We start from the raw sequence: 15856 nt of genomic DNA on the forward strand, positions 1-15856 counted from the left end.
TGATTTCTTACCTGCCCTACCGGCTTATCTTTTTAAGTTCTGGATATCCTGGTTGCAGAAAACTCAGACTTAACTTACTTTCTAAGTGAACTTTCTTACTACAAAAGTAATACATATTTGAGAACTTGGAAAATGTAAGCAAGAAGAAAGCGAAAACATGAGCGGCCATCACCCAGAGATAAAATTGTGACATTTTGCCTCATGGTCTTGCAGTCTTTATACATAAATTATGCTTTACAAAATCTGGCTTATGCTACATTCTTTCTTTCCTTTTCTTTTCCTTCCCCTCCCTCCCTCCCTTCCTTCCTTCCTCCTTCCCTCCCTTCCTTTCTTCCTCCCTCCCTCCCTTCCTTCTTCTTTCCTTCCTTCCTTCTCCCTCTCTTTTCTTCTTTTCTTTCTTTTTTTCTTTTCTATCTTTCACAGGGTCTTTGCTCTGTTGCCCAGGCTAGAGTGCAGTGGTGCAATCTGGGCTCACTGCAGCCTTGACTTTCTGGGCTCAAGTGATCCTCCCACTTCAGCCTTCTGAGTATCTGAGACAACAGGCATATGCCACCATGCCCAGCTAATTTTTTATTTTTTTATTTTTTGTAGCAATGGGGTCGCTAGTCTTGAACTCCTGGGCTCAAGCAATCCTCCAACCTTGGCCTCCCAAAGTGCTGGGATTATAGGTATGTGCCCAGCCAACATGCACCGTTTTTTTGTTTTGTTTTGTTTTGGTTTTGGTTTGTTTGTTTGTGTTTTTTTTGAGACGGAGTCTCTCTCTGTTGCCCGGGCTGGAATGCAGTGGTGCAATCTCGGCTCACTGCAACCTCCGCCTCCCAGGTTCAAGCGATTCTCCTGCCTCCTTAGCCTCCCAAGTAGCTGGGATTACAGGCACCTGCCACCATGCCCAGCTAATTTTTTTTTGTATTTTTTAGTAGAGACGGGGTTTCAATATATTGGCCAGGCTGGTCTCAAACTCCTGACCTTGTGATCCGCCTGCCTTGGCCTCCCAAAGTGCTGGGATTACAGGCGTAAGCCACCGCATCCGGCCAACATGCACCATTTTTAAGCTGCTTTCCCCCTCCATTTACAGTATACTATGACCATTTTTACAAGTCAATGAAAATCTTTCTATATCATTTTAAATGATTATGTAGTTTTTCACCTAATTGATGGGGTTTTGGAGTGTTTTCAATCATTTGTGATTAAAATAAAACTGCAATGAATATCCTCACTCAACCAAAATATATCTTTTTGATACTTCTGGGGAATTACATGATCAGGTCAAAGTAGATGAACTTCTTTATGTTTTCTTATGTTGCCAAGCCAGAAAGCATGACTTCCAGACTCTCAAATACAAACCAGATTCTTTGGACTAAATCAGTGTCTCGAATCCCCAGTAACCTCAGTTAACCAGTAGTGACACCGAAAAGCAGGGAATTCCAAAGCTGAGAGGAACTTTGAGGCCATCAGTGATCATATACCTCGTCTCCAGCTCAGAAAGAGGAGAATTACTTAGACATTTTCTTTAGAGATCTAAAACTTCCCAAAGTCTACAGTTTTATTTTCACACAATTCTAGGCTAATTTAAAATCAGCATTTTTGCATTATTCTTTCATTCAATATTTATATATTTATAATGAGGGGGTTAGATCAATAGGGGATTGGTGAAGTGACTTATGGTACAGCCATTCAATGAAATCTGATACAACCATTAAAAAACCGAAGAAGGTCTTTTTTTTTTTGCTCTGTCGCCCAGGCTGGAGTGCAGTGGTACGATCTCAGCTCACTGCAACCTCCGCCTCCCAGGTTCAAGCGATTCTCCTGCCTCAGCCTCCTGAGTAGCTGGGACTACAGGTGTGCACCACGACGCCAACTAATTTTTGTATTTTTAGTAGAGACAGGGTTTCACCATGTTGGCCAGGCTGGTCTTAAACTCCTGACCTCAAGTGATCCACCCGCCTTGGCCTCCCAAAGTGCTGGGATTACAGGTGTGAGTCACCGCGCTGGGCTGAAAACCGAAGAAGGTCTTTATGTACTAATACAGAATGATATCTCAAATATATCATCAAATGAAAAAAGAAAAATGCAGAACAGTGTACATAATATGCACATTTGTGTAAAAAGGAGGTAAAGGAATACATAGATGTTTTGCCATGGACATGCTGTTTGTGTATGTATAAAACATCTTTGGAAAGATACACAACAAACTGATAGTATAATACTTTGATTTCCAGGGAAACTAGGTGGCTGCGAAGAGACAGTTTTCACTGTGAAATCAAACCATTCACATGCTCAACTATGTAAATATATTACCTATTTAAAAATCAAATGTGGGCGCGGTGGCTCAAGTGTAATCTTAGCACTTTTGGCAGGTGGATTGCTGGAGCCCAGGAGTTTGAGACCAGCCTAGGCAACATGGAGAAACCCCATCTCTACAAGAAATACAAAAATTAGCCAGCCACGGTGGCATGCACCTGTAGTCCTAGGTACTCAGGAGGCGGAGGTGGGAAGACTGCTTGACCCCAGGAGGTTGAGGCTGCAGTGAGCTGTGATCGTGCCACCGCACCCCTGCCTGGATGATAGAGTGAGACTCTGTCTCAAAATAAATCAATACATAAAAATTAATGTAAAAAAACACAAAATGCGGGGACTAGGGCATTTGATTACATCACCAAGCAGATACATTTATTTACTTGTTTATTTCTCAAGTACGGCTGAAAATGTCAGTAAAGAAATAAGGGGCCAGGCGCGGTGGCTCATGCCTGTAATCTCAGCACTTTGGGAGGTCGAGGCGGGTGGATCACCTAAGGTCAGGAGTTTGAGACCAGCCTGGCCAACAAGGCGAAATCCTGTCTCTACCAAGAATGTAAAAATTAGCCGGGCATGGTAGCGCGCACCTGTAGTCCCAGTTACTCGGGAGGCCGAGGCAGGAGAATTGCTGGAACCAGGGAGGTGGGGGTTACAGTGAGCCAGTATCGCCCCACTGCACTCTAGCCTGGGCGACAGAGCAAGACTACGTCTTAAAAAAAAAAAAAAGAGAGAAAGAAAAGAGGACCATAGGTACAAAAAGAATTTGAGCGAGAACAAAAGATGGGCCACGTGAACAGACCGGTCATATAACATTAATAGTTCTGATTAACATTTAGCGAGTTACTGTCTGCCAGGCCCTGTGTTATTACGCGATCTCGACACGTATTACCTCGTTTAATCTACAGATCAAGTAGGTAGGTTATTATGGCCATTTTCAGGTGAGGAAACTGAGGCTGGCAGAAGTTAACTAATTTGCTCAAGTCTCCATCGGTAGTTAAACGGAGTTTGGATTCTCAGTGAGGGCTGAACTCTGACCTAGAAGTGTGCCTTGCTTGAGAACCCTGGCTCTTCAGGCAGAAGCTCAACCGTCTCCCGACTATTTTTCTGCTGTATTAGTGGCCGCTTTTGTCAGTATTTTGCAAGAGCTATTTGTATTTTGGTTGCAGGGGCTCAGCATAGGGAAGGGTCCATCTCGGCAGAAGCCAGGAGACAAGGCAGGTCAGCGCACAGAGGACAGTGGAATCCGAGGGGATGGCAGGAGATCAACCGGACCCAGAACAGAGGCCTGCAAGGATGAGCGCACTTGACCCCCTCAGAGAAAAAGCCAGAGTGACTCACAGGAGAAAGACAAAGCAACCAAAGCTTCCAGGGTGTACAGGAGGTCCAAAGTCACCAGAAGGAAGAAGAAAACCTGAAACAGCGAGAGCTGGCCAAACGCTGCTAAGACCTATGCAAATAAGACCCACCCACGCTACCTGGAAATCGGGCCTGGGAAGTCAGAAAACAAAGCACATGCGTGCAGGGCTGCACTGAACGGAGGCGGAGGAGGCGGCTCCGAGGGAGCAGGTAAGGAGACAGACAGGGTCGCGGAGGGACGGGTCACAGGGCCCCAGAGTCCAGAGAGGCAGCAGCCGTGCAGCGCGCGACAGGTGAACTCTGGCCTGGGAGGGCAGGCTACTGGGTTCATCTTTCAAACTCAGCCACTCTTTAGCTGGGAAGACTTCGGCAAGTCGCCTCACCCTTCTGAGCCTTGGCTTCCCCATCTAGAAAATGGGTCTAAAAATAATCATGCTAACTCTGTATTGAGCGCCTTCTGTATTCTACTGGGCACCTTATAGACTATTCCTTCCCCAGAGCAACCTTGTAGGAGTGGGATGATTAGCCTTTTTTACAGAGGAAAATGAAGTTCAGAGAGGTTAAGCCATTTGTCTAAGACAAATGGTTCCAAATCTGGTTCCAAAGCCGGCACCTTTCTACTCCCCATTCAGCCTCTCTCACAGGGTGGTTTTAGAGTATCAAATGGCTTTCTGCAAACAACAACAAAAAATCCCAAAAGGCAAGTAACCTATCTAGATGGATCACCACACTTAGATCTTAGCAAGGGCCAGGGCCCTTTGTAAACTGTGAAGTGCTATGGAAATGCCAGTTCTTGGTTGAAAACAATGGAGTGATGCTGGAGACAATTGATATTTGGCGATGACTTGTTCATAGACCAAGGAGATGACTTTGGGGCGGTGTTTAGGATTTACTGTAGCTGAGATGTCCTGGCTTGGGGTGGAGGTGATACATGGCCAGAGTCTCTCCCCAGCTGATCCTGAAACAGCAGTGGATCCCTGGGAGAGCAGCACAGATAAAGATCCAGTCAATAATGATGCTTCCTCCTCTTGGACAGCCTTTTACAGTTCTGGCCATGGAACTTCAGAGAAGGTAGGTCTGATCTGGGGGGAAACAGGAGATCTTGACGTGTAGTAATACAAGCTTACTGGAGTAAAGTTAGAATTTTCAGGTAAGAGAATTAAAAAAAAAAAAAACTTATAATCTTGCCCCCAGAGATAACCACTGCTAATATCTGGTTGTTTATCTCTCCAGACATTTTTTCCATTGCGCACACACTTTTGAAAATTGGATTATATGGTAATATGGTTTTGTTGCTGGTTCTTTTTTGCTTAATGACATTATATCCTAGGCATATATCCATATTAATAGTTTTACCACATCATATTAAAGGCTGCATAATATCTCTTCCTATGGATGGAGCAGAATCTACTTAATCAATGTTCTATTACTGGATGATGACGTAGTTCTCCATACGTCACCGTTAAACCAGCGCCTGGATGGGCATCTCTTTACTCACATCTTTGCAGAAGTCCTTGATGGTTTCCGTGGAATCGATTCCCAGTGGGGGAAATGATGAGTCAAGGTTACATACAGCTTAAGGCCTCTGGTAAGTATTAAAGGTCTGCTTCTAACACACTCTGGGATTCAGGGGCTTCTCAAAGCTTGATGCAGAGGACTTTGTCACGGCTTTGAAATCAACCTTGACCCTTCCTTTCTCTCAAATCCATTTGCATTAATAATTTCAACTGCCTCATATATCCATAACAATGTTTTGGTCAACAGTGGATTACATATGTGATGGTGGCCACGTAAGATTATAATACCATATATTTACCTTGCCTTTTCTAAGTTTATGTTGAAATACACACTTAATTATCATTGTGTTACAATTGCCTACAGTATTCAGAACCCATAAGCTGTATGGGTTTGTAGCCTAGGAACAACAGGCTAGACCGCATAGCCTAGGCATGTAGCAGGCTCTACCATCTAGGTTAGTGTAAATACTCTCTGTGCTGTTCATACAACGATGTGTTTCTGAGAACATAGTCCCATTTTTAGGTCATGCATTGCTTTGTGGTCTTTACTGGGTGCTGGGCTCTAACTAAAAGCTTTACTAGTTTTGGCTTCCTTTGCACAAGGAGAAATAGAGGCACAGAGAGGTCAAGCAATTCAACTGGAATCACAGCCCTAAATAGCCATGGATCTGGCATCATGAACCTTGACAGAAACTACAACTGGATCCCTAGAACTCCACTGCTTCTTGGGAAGTGGCTTTGATTCTGTCCCCAAAGATATCACTTATCCCATTCCCTTTTATCTTCTCCGCCACTGCCTAACCTGCACCACCATCACACGCCTGAGCCACACTGCTGCAGCCCGAACAGGTGTTCCCTTCCCGATCTTATCCCTCTCAGCCTGTCCTGTGCTCTGCAGCTAGAATGGTGTTTTAAAAATGGAAATAGGATCAGGTACCTTACCCTACCGCTCACCCCTGGAATAAAATCCAGATGAGCTCCTGAGCTCACAGGTCCCGAGTCCTATCCCCCCCACCTTGCCTACTCCAGTCACCACACCTTGATCACCCTGGGCTCCTTTCACTTTCTCAAATTGGAAGAGCTTTTCTCACCTCGGGGCCACACATGCTGTTCCCTGGGCCTGCAACGCTCTTCCTCCACTGTGCGTGGCTGGATTCTTATATACTTTGGTCTCAGCTCTTCTGTCATCTCTTTGCAGAAACCTTCTCTGGTGGTCTCATTGGGAGCAGCCACCAAGCACCTGAAGCCCATTTTCCTTTTTGCCCTTTATTAACAACCATTAAAATTGTGTATTTAGTTATTGCCCATTATTCATTAAATGTCTCTTTGCCTCACTACACTCTAAATGTCATGAGGTCAAAGACAATGTCCATTTTGTTCACCATAATACCTTGCACAGCACCTGGGCTAGAGTAAGCACTCAATAATGACCGAGTGGATGAATGGACTGCAGAATAAAGCACTGGTGCAGAGCCCTGCTAAACTACCCTAGTTTCGCTTAGGGCTCCATCTCCCTCTGCATATCTTCATTTCCTCCTTCCCGGTTTGGAGCAGTGCCAGAGGTCTAGAAGAAAACCAGGAAGCCACAGGTCAGAGAGTATAAGCAGGTTTTGCTTCAGACATCGGCTCAGTCGGGGTAGATGATGTCATATCAGGGGCTCTAGGGAGACTCCCTTCCCCCAGATTCCCTCTTCCACAGTTCCTGGATTTCTACCATGAGTCTTCTGGCCGTGAAGGATTCCTGATCACATGCAAACACTTATTATCTAGCTAGTAACACGCACTGAGTAGGGGGACAGCATGGATGCAGCCTTCTGTCTTTATGAAAACCATGAGTCTGAAGACATGGGTCCCATGTCACCATTAACTAGCTGGGTGACTTTGGGTGAGTCACTTCTTGTCTCTCATCTGCAAAGTGAGTAGTTCAAATGGAGAATTGGTTTTTAAACTTTTTCTTTTCCCCAGCAGATCAACTCTTCAAATTATTCAAATGACCCATATGAGAAACAGAGAAAAGCCAAGTATTTCTGGTTGAAACGGAGAAGCTGGGCTGGAGTGCGCCTCCCTCCAACTCCCCGCTTTAACTCCCTAAGGTTGGTGGGATGGCCAGCTCTAAGATCTCAGAAGGCTGACCGGCTGTGGGCTAAGAACAAAGCAGAAGGCAGCGAGGTTTGTACACGCTGATTGCAGTTACTTAGGCACATTAAAAGATCAGCGGGTGACTGGACTGAATCTGATAGTCAGAGCTCTTAAGCTTCGAAGTAGGTGACTTTCACAGCAACCAAAGTGCTGAGCAGGCAGCCCCTTTGTGCAAGGAGGAGGTTCCAGCCACTTTCGAAGAGAAATGAGGGCCCCAGAGAGAGGAAGCCCAGAAGACTCAGTTAACCTCTTCGCATCTACAAAGACGAAATTGCCACCCTACCTTTCCAGACCAGGGACTCCAGGTGTTGAAGGGACTGCCCACAATCTCACAGGTGCTTGGCTTCCAGGTTCAATTAGTTGCCATGCCCTGGGGGGAACTCAGGTCCCCCATCTTCCTCCCCACCCCACCCCCCAGGAAGCTCTCTGGCCTTGGCTCCAAGCAGCTGTGCTCAAGAGGCTGCAGACTGGGCCACCTGGCAGCCCCAGGTGCTGCGTGCATGCTGCCATGGAGACAGGCCCCTGGGTTGGTGGCAAGAAGGCAGTCTCCCAAAGCTTTGCTGATTCAGGGGAGGGAGCAACTGGAGCCTCAGGCCCTCCAGAGTAGTCTGCCTGACCACCCTGGAGCCCACAGAAGCCCAGGTGCGTGCCCTGAAGGTTTCCCAGGACAAAGGGAGGGAGGAGGAGCCAGGGTAGGCAGAGGATGGGGAAGAGGCTCTGGAAGGGGAAGAGGCTCTGGAAGGGCTGATCTGGGGACTGGGGCAGGGAAGCTTCTGCAAGGCTTCCAGGTAAGGAGAAAGGCCTTTCCAGGGGCCCCCTTGCCAGGCCAAGGACTGGGTGAGTAGGATGTGGAGGGTTGGCCCTCTAGCTCAAGGGGAGGAGGGAAAGAGGGCTGGCATTTGTCCCCATAGGAGGGACAGACCAGGGAATTCACAAAACCCATCTCTGCGCTAGTCAGGGATTTGAGGTAGCAGGGAAGGAAACATTTGTCCTGTAGCAAAACCCGCAGACTGCAGCTTACCCCCAGCTCCCTGGATTCAGGGCAGCCAAGGGCACAGACACTGACCATAAGGAGCATTTGCGTCCAGCTCCAAAGCCCAGGGCGACATCTGCTCCAATGCCGGTTCTCTTGGGGGCTCTTGGTAGGGGTGGCCCAGGCCTTCACCTTGACAGAGGGAAGGCTGTAGGAGCATTTGACTCAACTCGATGGGTTAGGAACTGGTGATCAAGAACAAAACGCTTTTGAACCTAAGTAAAACGTGGTGATTACACCTTTCAACACCCACAGAACACTTTGCCCCAGGCCAAGCACAAGGATGGGACTTCATGGCTGTTCCTTTGCTCCTTTCCCCCTTCTGCCAGGACGTCTCCTGCGAGGCCTCCCCGTGTGTGGCTGAGGATGGCTGAGCAGCAGGGCCGGGAGCTTGAGGCTGAGTGCCCCGTCTGCTGGAACCCCTTCAACAACACGTTCCATACCCCCAAAATGCTGGATTGCTGCCACTCCTTCTGCGTGGAATGTCTGGCCCACCTCAGCCTGGTGACTCCAGCCCGGCGCTGCCTGCTGTGCCCACTCTGTCGCCAGCCCACAGTGCTGGCCTCAGGGCAGCCTGTCACTGACTTGCCCACGGACACTGCCATGCTCACCCTGCTCCGCCTGGAGCCCCACCATGTCATCCTGGAAGGCCGTCAGCTGTGCCTCAAGGACCAGCCCAAGAGCCGCTACTTCCTGCGCCAGCCTCGAGTCTACACGCTGGACCTTGGCCCCCAGCCTGGGGGCCAGACTGGGCCGCCCCCAGACACGGCCTCTGCCACCGTGTCTACACCCATCCTCATCCCCAGCCACCACTCTTTGAGGGAGTGTTTCCGCAACCCTCAGTTCCGCATCTTTGCCTACCTGATGGCCGTCATCCTCAGTGTCACTCTGTTGCTCATATTCTCCATCTTTTGGACCAAGCAGTTCCTTTGGGGTGTGGGGTGAGTGCTGTTCCCAGACAAGAAACCAAACCTTTTTCGGTTGCTGCTGGGTATGGTGACTACGGAGCCTCATTTGGTATTGTCTTCCTTTGTAGTGTTGTTTATTTTACAATCCAGGGATTGTTCAGGCCATGTGTTTGCTTCTGGGAACAATTTAAAAAAAAAACAAAAAAACGAAAAGCTTGAAGGACTGGGAGATGTGGAGCGACTTCCGGGTGTGAGTGTGGCGTCACGGAAGGGCAGAGAAGCGGTTCTGACCACAGAGCTCCACAGCAAGTTGTGCCAAAGGGCTGCACAGTGGTATCCAGGAACCTGACTAGCCCAAATAGCAAGTTGCATTTCTCACTGGAGCTGCTTCAAAATCAGTGCATATTTTTTTGAGTTGCTCTTTTACTATGGGTTGCTAAAAAAAAAAAAAAAATTGGGAAGTGAGCTTCAATTCTGTGGGTAAATGTGTGTTTGTTTCTCTTTGAATGTCTTGCCACTGGTTGCAGTAAAAGTGTTCTGTATTCATTAATTCATTCACTTATTCATTCCACGACAATTTACTGGGCTGGTGCTGAGTGCCAGAACTGAGGAAGAGAAGAGTAGGATTATCCAGGGGTGGCAGATGGCCCTCACTAGCAGGAAGGGGTGTGCTCATTCAGCTGCTGCTTTTATGAGACCACCTCTTGCCAGCATGTGGTTCATGGAGTGTTAGGTGAAATCTAAAGGTGAACGATGTTAGATCAGTGGACTAGGGGAAGTCTGGGATTTGGAGGAATAGGTCTTTCTTCCTCCCGGCAGATACAGAGGCCCTGATTAGAATGGACATGGGGTAGAGTTCTGATTTCCCTCCCCCAAGCTCCATAATTCCAGCTTCAAGAAGATGGAAACGACTTTGCACCCAAGACTGTGTGGTAGATAGAGCTCCCTCTCCCCTCTCCCCTCTTCCCTCCCCCCTCTCCCCTCTCCCCTCTCCCCTCTCCCCTCTTTCCATGGTCTCCCTCTGATGCCGAGCCGAAGCTGGACGGTACTGCTGCCATCTCAGCTCACTGCAACCTCCCTGCCCGATTCTCCTGCCTCAGCCTGCCGAGTGCCTGCGATTGCAGGCGCGCGCCGCCACGCCTGACTGGTTTTCGTATTTTTTTGGTGGAGACGGGGTTTCGATGTGTCGGCTGGGCTGGTCTCCAGCTCCTAACCGCGAGTGATCCGCCAGCCTCGGCCTCCCGAGGTGCTGGGATTGCAGACGGAGTCTCGTTCACTCAGTGCTCAATGGCGCCCAGGCTGGAGTGCAGTGGCGTGATCTCGGCTCGCTACAACCACCTCCCAGCCGCCTGCCTTGGCCTCCCTAAGTGCCGAGATTGCAGCCTCTGCCTGGCAGCCACCCCGTCTGGGAAGTGAGGAGCGTCTCCGCCTGACCGCCCATCGTCTGGGATGTGAGGAGCCCCTCTGCCTGGCTGCCCAGTCTGGAAAGTGAGGAGCGTCTCTGCCCGGCCGCCATCCCATCTAGGAAGTGAGGAGCGCCTCTTCCCGGCCGCCATCACATCTGGGAAGTGAGGAGAGTCTCTGCCCAGCCGCCCATCGTCTGAGATGTGGGGAGCACCTCTGCCCTGCCGCCCCGTCCGGGATGTGAGGAGTGTCTCTGCCCGGCCGCCCTGTCTGAGAAGTGAGGAGACCCTCTGCCTGGCAACCGCCCCGTCTGAGAAGTGAGGAGCCCCTCCGCCCGGCAGCCACCCCGTCTGAGAAGTGAGGAGCGTCCTCCCTCCTCGTCCGGGAGGGAGGTGGGGGGGTCAGCCCCCCGCCCGGCCAGCCGCCCCGTCCGGGAGGTGAGGGGCGCCTCTGCCCGGCCGCCCCTACCGGGAAGTGAGGAGCCCCTCTGCCCGGCCAGCCGCCTCGTCCGGGAGGGAGGTGGGGGGGGTCAGCCCCCCGCCTGGCCAGCTGCCCCGTCCGGGAGGCGAGGGGTGCCTCTGCCCGGCCGCCCCTACTGGGAAGTGAGGAGCCCCTCTGCCCGGCCAGCCGCTCTGTCTGGGAGGGAGGTGGGGGGGTCAGCCCCCGGCCCGGCCAGCCGCCCCGTCCGGGAGGGAGGTGGGGGGGTTAGCCCCCCACCTGGCCAGCCGCCCCGTCCGGGAGGTGAGGGGCGCCTCTGCCCGGCCGCCCCTTCTGGGAAGTGAGGAGCCCCTCTGCCCGGCCAGCCGCTCTGTCCGGGAGGGAGGTGGGGGGGGGTCAGCCCCCCGCCCGGCTAGCCGCCCCGTCCGGGAGGTGAGGGGCGCTTCTGCCCGGCCGCCCCTACTGGGAAGTGAGGAGCTCCTCTGCCCGGCCACCACCCCATCTGGGAGGTGTACTCAACAGCTCATTGAGAACGGGCCATGAAGACAATGGCGGTTTTGTGGAATAGAAAGGGGGGAAAGGTGGGGAAAAGATTGAGAAATCGGATGGTTGCCGTGTCTGTGTAGAAAGAGGTAGACATGGGAGACTTTTCATTTTGTTCTGTACTAAGAAAAATTCTTCTGCCTTGGGATCCTGTTGATCTGTGACCTTACCCCCAACCCTGTGCTCTCTGAAACATGTGCTGTATCCACTCAGGGTTGAATGGATTAAGGGCGGTGCAAGAAGTGCTTTGTTAAACAGATGCTTGAAGGCAGCATGTTCGTTAAGAGTCATCACCACTCCCTAATCTCAAGTACCCAGGGACACAAACACTGCGGAAGGCCGCAGGGTCCTCTGCCTAGGAAAACCAGAGAACTTTGTTCACTTGTTTATCTGCTGACCTTCCCTCCACTATTGTCCTGTGACCCTGCCAAATCCCCCTCTGCGAGAAACACCCAAGAATGATCAATAAAAAAGAAAAAAAAAAAAAAAAGAAGATGGAAACGCTGGACACAGGCAAAAGTTTAACTCCCATCCCAGGCCATGGGAGGCAGCAGGGGAACCCTAGCTTTCACTTTACATGATAGAATCCAGGAACCAATCAGACAGAATTTGGGGGCTCAGGCTGTTGCTTGGTAAATTGCAACCTTGCAGTGTCTAAAACTCTGATTTCTGTTTCCCCAGTTTTAACCTTGCCTGGTGGCTCAAGGCTCTGAAACAATTTTAAAGTGGTTAAGATACCATCACAGCCTGGGCGCGGTGGCTCACGCCTGTAATCCCCAGCAAAGATTAGCTGGGCGTGGTGACGCGTGCCTGTAATCCCAGCTACTGAGGAGGCTGAGGCAGAAGAATTACTTGAACCCAGGAGACAGAGGTTGCAGTGAGCCAAGACTGCGCCACTGCACTCCAGCCTGGGCAGCAGAGTGAAACTCTGTCTCAGGAAAAAAAAAAAAAAAGGATACCATCACACACAAAAGATACCATCACAAATATGTAAGGATAACATTTTGAGGTTTGGGGGGTTTTTTGATAAGTAGAAAAAGCGTTCAGAGGCCAGAATTTGAGTTGGTTGATTTGCTCCAAATAATGTTAGATTCCCCCCAGGTGTTTTAATGTACAAAATACTCCAAAATATCCAATATGTATATTTCACATTTAGAAAAACCAAACGGTTTAAGCTCCAATATGAAGAAAAAGTCTCCATTACAAAGTTGCAAAACTGCCTACATATTCCTCTAGGGGACTAGCAACTATCTCTCCATTTGTGCCATCAAAGATAATTACACTAAAGCTGGGACTCAACCTTTCCCCATTGACTTCATTTCTTTACACAGCGTTGCTCCTTAAACTTGTGGCAGGTTAAGTTAGGCAATAATCTCACTATGTCCTCTGAGCTAAGCGGACAGGCGAGGGCAGCTCAGGACAGGAGAAACTGAGAAAAGCCCAGGAAGGAACACTGGCCTCTGCACTAGGCCTACTAACCTCAGCAAGCTTAATCCCCAGTTTACAGATGGAACTGAGGCTCCACCTTGTTCAAGGCCACCCAGCTAGTAGGTGGTAGAGTCTTTTCAGTCAAAAAAGAACTTAGATCCTTGGAGTGGTTGATACACCACCCAAATAAGACAAGATGTAAGTTTGAGGGTTTTTCTGATAGGTGAGGATATACAGTCATCCCTTGATATTCAGGGGGAAATGGTCCCAGGACCTCCTGAAGATACCTGAATCCGAGGATGCTCAAGTCCCTGATATAAAATGATGTAGTGTTTGCATATAACCTACACACATCCTCCTCTATACTTTAATTCATCTGTTGAATACTTACAATTCCTAATACAATATAAATGCGATGTGAAGTTGCTACACTGTATTGTGTAGGGGATAATAACAAGAAAAAAATGTCTGCATATGGTCAGTAGTGTATTTTCGACCTATGGTTGATTGAATCCTAGAACCCGCTGATGGAGATGGAGGGCTGCCTGAACAACATGGTGTCTCCTGTTTTCATATTCGGTAGCTGTAGCTTGGGGCAGTCCCATCCTCTTCGAATGTATCTGGAAATGCATGGGAGCATCTTTTGTAGTCAGTGGAGGGGGTGAATTGCGCTGCTGACATTTAGGGCTCAGAGGTCTGGGATACTAACACCTGCTGCAATGCTTATGTTGCCAGTTCCACAGGATGAAAGATCATCTAACCACAAATGCAAATAGCTATCTTGTTGATAACAATAGGCTCCTCATCCGTTCAGGATGTGGGGGAGTTACTTTAACATGGGCATGAGTTCAGAGATGGAAGTGACTTGTCAAAAGTGCAGTATACAAGCTGGGCACGGTGGCCCGTGCCTGTATCTCAGTTACTCAGGAGGCTGAAGCAGGATGATCGTTTGAACCTAGGAGTTCATCTCATCTTTTTTTGAGATGGAGTTTCACTCTTGTCGCCCAGGCTGGAGTGCAACGGCACGATCCTGGCTAAGTGCAACCTCCGCCTCCCGGGTTCAAGCGATTCTCCTGTCTCAGCCTCCTGAGTAGCTAGGATTACAGGTGCCTGCCACTACGCCCAACTAATTTCTGGTATATTTAGTAGAGACGGGGTTTCACCATGTTGGCCAGGCTGGTCTCAAACTCCTGACCAAAGTGCTGGGATTACAGGCGTGAGCCACTGCGCCCGGCCGAGATCCCATCTCTTAAAAAAAAAAAAAAAAAAAAAAAAAAAAAAAGGGTGGGGGGCATTATACAAAGTGGAGAGTCCTTAAAAAGCTCAGACTTCGTACAGGAAACAGGCCATGCTGGCCGTACCGGTCCTTTTGTCTGGCCAGTGTGGGGAACCTGTGAAACCTTCATAAGGTCATCAATGGTCAGATGACAGTTCAAATTCAAGCTCCATCACTTGCTAGCTGGGTAAACTTGAGCAAGTGTTTTTGGAGCCTGTTTTGTCCATAAAAAGGGAATAATAAACTCAAAAGATTGTGGGGATTAAACAAGGTATCTGAATGTGCCTGGTATACCATCTAGGTAGGGACTAAGTGTTTTGTGAAACGGTGGCTGTTTATCTTGCCATTTTCACAAATGCCACGCCTGGCTTTGTGCTTCTTAACCACTTTCTTACAATGATGTTTTAATTCCTGTGAAGAAATAGCCCACAAGGTATTTGTTCTGTCAAAGGCTTGGATGAAATGTTTTCACCCAACTGCTACCTCTTGGACCAACCAAAAAACAAAGAAAAACAAGTCGAAGGGAACTAATAGCAAAATTTAAACCTGAGAAACTAAAAATCTTTGTTAGCACATTATATCCAATTGCATGCTAATTCACCAGTGTTCTTCATTATTTTACACATACTACAAAGAAGAAAAAAAGTTCTTTTCATCATAATCTATGAAATAGAATTCATTAATACCTGAACAATAGTGAAGTGAGCAACAGAGGGTAGTCCTGAGAATTCGGAAGCTGAACAACTACATAGGAAATGCAACTATTTGGTTATAATTGAAATCAGATTAAAAACAGTATGTTTAGGTCACGCACAGTGGCTCATGCCTGTAATCCCAGCATTTTGGGAGGCCAAGGCAGAAGGATTGCATGAGCCCAGAAATTTGAGACCGGCCTGGGCAACAAAGTGAAATCGTGTCTCTACAAAAAAATCAAAAAAATTAGCTAGGCATGGTGGCATCCTCCTGTGATCCCAGTTACACAGGAGGATGAGGGGATGAGGCAGGAGAATCATTTGAGCACAGGAAGTCAAGGCTGTGGTGAGCTGTGTTCGCACTACTGCACTCCAGTCTCGGCGACAAAGCGAGACCCTGTCTCAAAATGAAACAAAACAAACCAGTTGTTTGGCTATATATCACACATTCAGGGTCCACAGAATAGAGCTGACCAAAGCCATTGTCAACCTCTCTGCAACAGCAAATTAAGTTTTTTTGAGATGGAGTCTTGCTCTGTTGCCCAGGCTGTAGTACAACGGTGTGATCTTGGCTCACTGCAACCTCCGCCTCCCAGGTTCAAGCGATTACATACGTGAGCCACCGTGCCAGGCCAAGAAGCCTTTCTTTAATAACTCTCCTCTGTAGACAACCTTTTCTTCTTCCAAATTCCTATATATTTTCTTGAATTTACTGTGTAATTTGAGAGTTCAGAGGCTGTATGGTTGAGGTGAAAAGAGGTGCATGACAGACAAGTAAGAATTGTAATTGAGTCCAGGCCTGGCTTACTGGCAGTCTGGCCCAAAAT

The 15856-nt window shown here is 48.7% G+C and overlaps 1 protein-coding gene across 13 annotated transcripts; it reads left to right on the forward strand.

Annotated features, from left to right (window-relative positions):
- Positions 1-591: 591 nt before the first annotated feature.
- On the forward strand, positions 592-9798 carry RNF183 (ring finger protein 183). 13 transcript variants are annotated; one of them, XM_063787594.1, is made up of 6 exons: positions 592-668; positions 3462-3861; positions 4604-4722; positions 5023-5239; positions 7134-7949; positions 8670-9798. In XM_063787594.1, the coding sequence occupies exon 6, from the start codon at positions 8707-8709 to the stop codon at positions 9283-9285; it is 579 nt and encodes a 192-aa protein (XP_063643664.1). In that variant the 5' UTR covers positions 592-668; positions 3462-3861; positions 4604-4722; positions 5023-5239; positions 7134-7949; positions 8670-8706; the 3' UTR covers positions 9286-9798. The 13 variants fall into 13 exon arrangements, with proteins under 13 accessions (XP_063643664.1, XP_054514947.1, XP_054514948.1 ...); XM_054658972.1 differs by having other exon boundaries at positions 5160-5239; positions 7137-7337; XM_054658973.1 differs by lacking the exon at positions 4604-4722.
- Positions 9799-15856: the final 6058 nt, after the last annotated feature.

Source organism: Pan troglodytes, chromosome 11, assembly GCF_028858775.2.
Source record: "Pan troglodytes isolate AG18354 chromosome 11, NHGRI_mPanTro3-v2.0_pri, whole genome shotgun sequence".
NCBI classification, from domain to species: Eukaryota; Metazoa; Chordata; class Mammalia; order Primates; family Hominidae; genus Pan; species Pan troglodytes.